At 35.0% G+C, this 8187-nt stretch overlaps 1 protein-coding gene across 1 annotated transcript; it reads left to right on the forward strand.

Moving 5' to 3' along the window:
* LOC108469941 (cycloartenol synthase 2) lies at nucleotides 1–6741 on the forward strand. The gene is made up of 18 exons (XM_017771072.2): nucleotides 1–591; nucleotides 1413–1598; nucleotides 1788–1877; nucleotides 2016–2210; nucleotides 2321–2405; nucleotides 2508–2674; nucleotides 3010–3198; nucleotides 3472–3585; nucleotides 3873–3995; nucleotides 4087–4209; nucleotides 4274–4372; nucleotides 4536–4592; nucleotides 4803–4849; nucleotides 4954–5097; nucleotides 5212–5389; nucleotides 5885–5965; nucleotides 6229–6312; nucleotides 6386–6741. The coding sequence occupies exons 1-18, from the start codon at nucleotides 394–396 to the stop codon at nucleotides 6506–6508; spliced, it is 2283 nt and encodes a 760-aa protein (XP_017626561.1). The 5' UTR covers nucleotides 1–393; the 3' UTR covers nucleotides 6509–6741.
* Nucleotides 6742–8187: the final 1446 nt, after the last annotated feature.

Raw genomic sequence — 8187 nt, forward strand, 5'->3', positions numbered from 1 at the left:
GTTGCCACAAAAAAATAGTCATGCTAGCTTCTTCTTTTTTTTTTTTTTAATTTTATTCAATATGCTACAAATATGTCTGTACCTTAAATAATATATATATAAATGTGTGTGAGAGAGAGAGAGGTATTTGAAGGCCAATGGTGTTAGTGCTTGTCGCTTCTGGTATCAGATGACAGTGCAAGAGCTGCGGAACACGACGACACGTCTCTCTGTTTCTCTCTCTTTCTTTCAATATTTTGAATTTTGAATATTATTTATATATAAGACTGTCACTGTTCGCATCGCCACTTTCAGTTCTAGTTCGCCGCGCAGTACTCATTTTCCATTTGGCTTTCTCTGTGAATCTGCTCAACCTTTGGATTTTGAATTTATAGAGAAAAAAAAAAGTTAAAAATGTGGAAGCTGAAAATCGCGGAAGGAGGGAATCCATGGCTGAGAACAGTGAACAATCACGTCGGGAGACAGATTTGGGAGTTCGATCCCAACCTTGGATCTCCTGAGGAATTAATGGAGATCGAGAAAGCTCGTCTCAACTTCACCGAGAACAGGTTTCGAAAGAAGCATAGCTCAGATCTACTTATGCGCTTTCAGGTATATCGATATACATTCTTCATTCTCTGTTTTTTCTCTCTTATGCATGTTCTGTTGCTTTCCATGATTTCCATCGTTGTTAATTACAATAAAACAACAATAGCAATGTGTTTGTTTGCATTATTGAAAACTTCCACTGTTTCTCATTCATTGCTCATCTTACTTTTTGCTATATTTGGGTAATAGCTGATATTTTGATTAATTGTGTCTCCTTTTTCCTCAAACTTGTTGGTAATAACTTGGTTCATTGGCTTAATCTTGAAAAACTATTACTTTCCGAACCAGTGTTCTTTGTAGTGCCAGGTTCATGTATCCTCAATTGTTTATCAGATAGGTCTGAACTTTGAGTTTAAGATTTGCTGCTATTAGCGTTGAGTATTTCACGCCTCTCGGGCTGGACAGAATTTATAGGAAATGCATAATTACATGGAGTCTACTTCTCCAATTGTTGATGAATTTGTTGTAAGATTATTGTCACCATGTGAAATTTTTGTTAGGAATGGATGTTTAGTAAATTTTTTTAATTTCCTGAGAAGATAAATTTTATTAATCATTTTTACAGTCATTCCCTCTGTTGATATTATATAATGGAAGCTTTTTGTAGCAGTTCTCTTTTATTAATGGTGCAGTTAATACAATTTTAATCCTTAAATATAACCTCTGTCTTTTGCTTTCAGTTTTATGGTAGAACCTTTTCCTAGCTCTCCTGATTCTGTACTGTTATTTGGACTGTTAATATTTCTGCTTGTATTTACAAATTATGCATAATGTTCTTTAGTTATTCATTTCATTATTTGATCTCTTTTCCCCCCATAATACAGTTTTCCAAGGAGAATCCACTACCAGTGGTTTTACCTCCGGTCAAAGTTAAGGAGTCAGAAAATGTTACAGAAGAGATGGTCACCAATACATTACGGAGAGCTATAAGTTTTCATTCATCTGTCCAGGCCCATGATGGGCATTGGCCAGGTGATTATGGAGGTCCAATGTTTCTTATGCCTGGCTTGGTAAGTGCTGATATTTCAATGGAAGATATTCCTGATAATATCAGTTTGACTTACATTGTCTTACATGGTTGTCAAAAATTTTTGGCTTACTTTACCAAAATCTTGTTATTAAAATAGCTATTATGATTTTAAAAGAAACAATTATGTAGTCTTCATGTATATTTTTGTTTTGTTCTTGTGATGCATCAGGTTATTACTCTGTCTATTACTGGGGCACTGAATGCGGTCTTATCAGAAGAGCATAAAAAGGAGATGTCACGCTATCTCTATAATCATCAGGCAATTAAATTATTTTTTATGTTGCTCTTTTGGCATGTTTAATAGCTCCTTAAGTTTTTGGTGAGCGTTTTGCTTCTATTTCGTTCTTGCGCTTAGGTTGTAAATTTTTGAACTATGGTTATGCACATGCATTTACAGAATGAAGACGGCGGGTGGGGCTTACACATTGAGGGCCCAAGTACGATGTTTGGTACTGCATTGAGTTATGTGACTTTAAGATTGCTTGGTGAAGGACCTAATGATGGGAAGGGGGCAATGGAGAGAGGAAGAGATTGGATTTTGAATCATGGTGGTGCTACTGAAATAACATCATGGGGGAAAATGTGGCTTTCAGTTCAGAACCTAGCCCTTTCTATGCTGGTTTCAGTATTTAATTCAGTGTTTTTTCTATTGACATGGGCATCAGTTTGATACTAATTGCATGCATTGCTTGGTGACAACAGGTGCTTGGAGCCTTTGAATGGTCTGGAAATAATCCTTTGCCCCCTGAGATATGGCTTCTTCCTTATATGCTTCCAGTTCATCCAGGTTCTTGTCCCTTCATTTCCATCTCGAAGTTTTTTTGAATTTGTATTCTTACCATACCTCTCTCAAAGAGAATAAATAAGTGTTCTTTTACCTTGATGACAGGAAGGATGTGGTGTCACTGCCGGATGGTCTATTTGCCTATGTCTTATTTATATGGAAAGAGGTTTGTTGGCCCTATCACACCAACAGTTTTGGCTTTGAGGAAGGAGCTTTATACTATTCCATACCATGAGATAGACTGGAATCGAGCACGGAATGCATGTGCAAAGGTTAGTGAAATTAATACTTATATAAATGCTCTGCCTCTAACATGTAGACACTTCTAGAAATGATCTTAGATAACCATGCAGTAATTGGAGTGACAACTTGAGCTCTTTTTCTATGTTAAGCTTTCAATCTGGAACTAATTGGCATAACTAGATGTCCATTACCTACATAACTAATTTTGAACTTAGCTAGCCATTGCTGATGACATCAGTTAACAAGAATCATAGGGACCATAGGTTTTTCTCATTAGTACTCTCAGTAGAGTGTTGAACAGTTCACCCTTGATGTTCTTGTTGATTTTGATTTAATATCACGAACCTATTGCTTTCTTTTGCAGGAAGATTTGTACTACCCTCACCCATTGGTGCAGGATATTCTTTGGGCATCCCTTCACAAGATAGTTGAACCTATTCTGATGTGTTGGCCCGGAAAGAAGTTGAGAGAAAAGGCTCTCCAAACTGCAATAGAGCACATACACTATGAAGACGAAAATACTCGTTATATCTGCATTGGGCCTGTAAACAAGGTATGCGAAGTAAAACAAATTCATAAATCTGAAAAAAAAAAAAAGTATTAAAAGAGCTATGCACGTCCATTTGGTTCTCCAGTGTGTCTGAGTCTTTCAGAATTCAGATTACCATGCAGTTTCTATTCATTTTTTAGCTAACTCTTATATTTGTAATAATGCTTGTGATGTGGTTACTCTGCAAAATGCAGCCCATGCAATCATTCTGTAATTTTTATTTGCTTATCTAATTATATATTTTTGCCTTTGGGATATGAATTTTGCTGATAATAGGTGTTAAACATGCTTTGCTGTTGGGTGGAAGACCCAAATTCAGAGGCGTTCAAGTTGCATCTTCCAAGACTTTATGATTATCTATGGGTTGCTGAAGATGGCATGAAAATGCAGGTGAGTATACACCTTTTCCTTTATTTAGTTGATAATAGCCTTGGCCATCAGTCGGCAATGAAAATTTACTTACAAGATTAGTGGTATTAAGGTATTTTTAGCAGATGAAACAACATTAATGCATAGCTGCTGCTTCCGTTTCATTGGGAAAATATAATTTCTGCTTTATAAATAATGTTTTGCGAATCTATGCACTGTAATTGTCTATGTTTTGGGTTTTACTTTTGTACTGCCTTTGTGCAAGATCTTAATGACCATTTACTGTGGGCATAATGAACTTGTTGCAGGGTTACAATGGAAGTCAACTATGGGACACTGCCTTTGCAGTTCAAGCAATTCTTTCAACCAACCTTACTGAAGAGTACAGTTCAACTTTGAGGAAAGCAAACATGTACTTACGGAACACACAGGTGTTTATGCTTTGGAAATATATTGGAGTTTATTCATTTGGGAGACTGCTTGCTATTGTGCATTTTATCTCTTCTTTTCATTGTTTTGCAGGTTCTAGCAGATTGCCCTGGGGATCTTAACTTTTGGTACCGTCACATTTCCAAAGGTGCTTGGCCTTTTTCAACTGCAGATCATGGATGGCCCATTTCAGATTGCACAGCTGAGGGATTAAAAGTAAGTGTTTCTGATTCAGAGACTTTTCCTTCTTATGTTTTATTAACATTTTATCCTCCTCCAGGCTGTTCTTTTATTATCAAAAATACCCCCAGAAATCGTTGGAGAACCGTTGGAAGCAAAACAATTATATGATGCTGTAAATGTTATTCTTTCACTTCAGGTAATTCATTTTCTGGTTACAATCTATTTGTAGACGAATACATATGCACCACGGTCACTAAGGTGGTGTTTAATAAACCATTAAATGTTTTAACTATGTTTTTACTTCATTTTATATGAGATCACCATTGATTATTCATAATCTAGTTTTTGTATCTTTGCAGAATGGAGACGGTGGTTTTGCAACATATGAGCTCACAAGATCATACCCTTGGTTGGAGGTATCCCTTGGCACTATTTATGCCACTATTTTTTAACTATATTTTTACTTCATTTTATATTTTCCATATTATCAGGATATTGTAAGCACGAATCAAATACGTATACTTTGAATGTTGTATTATTAATTGTAATACCTGCTTTAATGGTAAGCTGTAGAATACATAGTGCAATATTTCTTTTTAGCTCACTGTATGATGTTTTGTTTACAGCTGATCAACCCCGCAGAAACATTTGGTGATATTGTTATTGACTATAGGTAAGATTCCAGTACTCAAGTTTAATATTGTTAATATTTTTCTTTTCCTTTATTTTTTTGGGCTTGAAGTATGTTGTTTAATATCGATTATGATGGCTGTTCAGTTATGTGGAATGTACCTCAGCTGCAATTCAAGCTTTGGTATCTTTTAGAAAGTCACACCCTGGGCATCGTCAAGAGGAAATAGACCAATGTATCAAAAAGGCTACTAAATTCATTGAAAATATACAAGCCCCAGATGGTTCATGGTTTGGCCCTAACTTTCTCTGAAATAAATGTTTATAAGAAGCTTTACAGTGTTTCAACTCCATCTTTATCCCTAGCTTCGAGCTCAATTCAAGTTATTTATGCTATCCAATTAGGTATGGCTCGTGGGGTGTTTGCTTCACCTATGGTACATGGTTTGGAGTGAAAGGATTGGTGGCTGCCGGAAAGAACTTCAATAACTCGTCTAGTATCCAGAAGGCCTGCAATTTTCTGCTGTCCAAACAGCTCCCCTCAGGTGGCTGGGGAGAAAGTTATCTTTCATGTCAAAACAAGGTTAGGTTTATTAACTTACCATGTGATAGTCCTTAATTTCTACTCAAACATATACGAAACCTCTGCATTTTATAATCTCGGTTCTCATTTAGAGTAAACTTTGTATAATATTTTATTTTTTTATGTCTAGGTTGGGCCCTTATGCTCCTAACTAGGAACTTCCTTTAAATACATGGGTCGGATCTAACATCAGATGTCTTTTGCTGTGTATAAGCCATTTCTCATCCTCTTAACTAGCTTAATAGCTAACTTATGTTTCTCCAACTCGTTTTTCTTGAAGTACCCTTGTTTGACATATTTTCGGACACAACCATGGGGATACAACCTTCAAGGACCCTCTAAATACTTGGAATATCCAAAACTTGCATCCTAGTCCTATTAATATAGTAGCTAAACACTATTGTCATCATTTCCTTCTAAAATATATTCACACATCCTGAACTCAATTATGTTTCAGTATATTGTTTACAACATATTAAATGCTCCCCTGTACAGGTTTACTCAAATGTTGAGGGCAACAAACCACATATGGTAAACACTGGCTGGGCTATGTTGGCTCTAATTGATGCTGGGCAGGTAAAACAGTCATTTTCGAGTGCAAAATCTTTTAAATTTCGGGACAGGACTATGCCACTATGGTGCCATCTTCTTGAGTGGCACTTAATGTGGTACCTTGGAACCTTTCCTACGTATTCGTAACAGCAAGTCATGAAAATTTTGAATCATTTTAACTCAGTAACTTATGAGCCTGCATGTATTAGTCCAGAAATGCACGCATCTGTTTATCGATTCCGAAGTTTCAACTTTTCATTATTTCCATTAAAAACTTACTTGAACAGGCTGAGAGAGATCCAACACCACTTCACAAAGGAGCTAAATATTTGATAAATTCCCAAATGGAGAACGGTGATTTCCCGCAACAGGTAAACAGTTTCACGACAGCACCAGTACCGATAAATACGCTTTGATTGAATTCCTATAACTCTTTACGTGCAGGAAATTATGGGAGTGTTCAACAGGAATTGTATGATCAGTTACTCTGCGTATCGCAACATTTTCCCTATTTGGGCATTAGGCGAATATCGGACTCGAGTGTTGCAGCAGTGGACAACGTCGTAGAACCATGGTAATAACTATAGTTGTTGCTACTGCTATTATATGTTCACCATTGTTAATCGATGCTGGTGCTATTTAGTTTATGGTAAAAGTTGCTTTAGCAACAATCCCTTTTGTGGAAACACAAAGGATACCAATGGGGTTAGCTAGTTTGGGAGTTCATATTAAAGACATTGCAGTGTTTTCTGTAGCTAAATAATAGATTTTAAATAGAAATAACTTACATTAAGAGGTGAGATCGGTTTGGTCCGGCTTTTTAGATGTTGTGAACAATCCATTATAATTCGATTCGATTCGGCTCTTAGTCTTTTCATATTAATTTTAGATTTCTATAAGAAATAAATTTTAAAGTAAATAAAGAATAATAAATAATTTTTATATGATTTTTAAAATATACATTCTTATATAGAAATTTTAAATTATTCTTACTATATTAAATATAAAATACTTATTTTTACATCATAAAAATTAAAATTAATTATAAATTAAATAAAAATAGCATTCGATTTGAATAATTACAATTTGTTAATCTCGGTTAAAATTAGTTTTCAGTTTTTTTTCTTACTTGGCCTACTTACCATAGGATTTTGTGACAGTAGAGATAGAGAAAAAAAAAAAAACTCAAATTGAATATAAATCAAGTTCATTAACAATGTGTTGCAAATTTAAATACCAAAATCATATAACCCAACAAATGATCATACGATCCAGACAAGGGAGAGGATTAATTGGTTTGTAATTATTTAATTACTGAGTGCTATTTAAGTTGTAATTACTATTTGTAAGGGAGTACGGGTGGTCGGAATTTTTGGGAAAAGTTCTTAAACTGTCCATAATTGAAGGTATTTTCTTCGTGTTCGGGTTTTGTTCCTAACTCTTCATAAAGAATCGTGTACAGTTTGCGGATTGGTACCTCAATTGGTGTTGCCTACAAAACTTGAAAAAAGTGTTGATATGGAGCTTGTGAATTAATAATGAAGTCGATTGAGTGTGGGGCGACTCAAACCACTAACACGAGGCTTGTAGGACCCTTACTTGCAAGTATCACCCATTGAGGTGCCCCTTTGTGAATCGTATACAGTTCTCTACAGATGTTAGATTCAAAATATTGATACGAGGACAATATTTTTCTATTTTGAGGGGAACCGGAGACTCTGCCAACTCCTTAATTATGCCCCTTCCTAGCAAATGACAACATTTTAAAATGATAAGAATGATTTTTATTTTTATTTTTTTGTGGGGGGGAGCAATGGTAATAACTATAGTTGTTGTTATCATTAGTATATGTTAATCTCTTTTGAGTAAAAATATTTAAATTTAGGTTTTTTTAGAATAGATGAATATTCAATCAATAGTTCACAATTCAGGTAAAACAGAAAAGACATTAATGAAAACTTTGCAGATAACTTTGTAGTTAAGTAATGATTGGAGTTTTTTTAGATTTTTTATACAATGCTTAAAACTATCTATAATCCATTTTCAGTCCTTATATAGAAGGATAAATGCACTTCAATGTGCTCGAACCTAAGTCCTCCTATATTGACGTTAATGTTGATACCAACCAAGCTTGAATTTATTTTTAAAATTGGGTTATGCCCAACCCGATCTATGGACAAATCTAGATGAAATCAAATAGCAAGAATTGTTTGCTAACAGTGTGTAGGATAATGATTTATTGTATG

Source organism: Gossypium arboreum, chromosome 8, assembly GCF_025698485.1.
Source record: "Gossypium arboreum isolate Shixiya-1 chromosome 8, ASM2569848v2, whole genome shotgun sequence".
NCBI lineage: Eukaryota > Viridiplantae > Streptophyta > Magnoliopsida > Malvales > Malvaceae > Gossypium > Gossypium arboreum.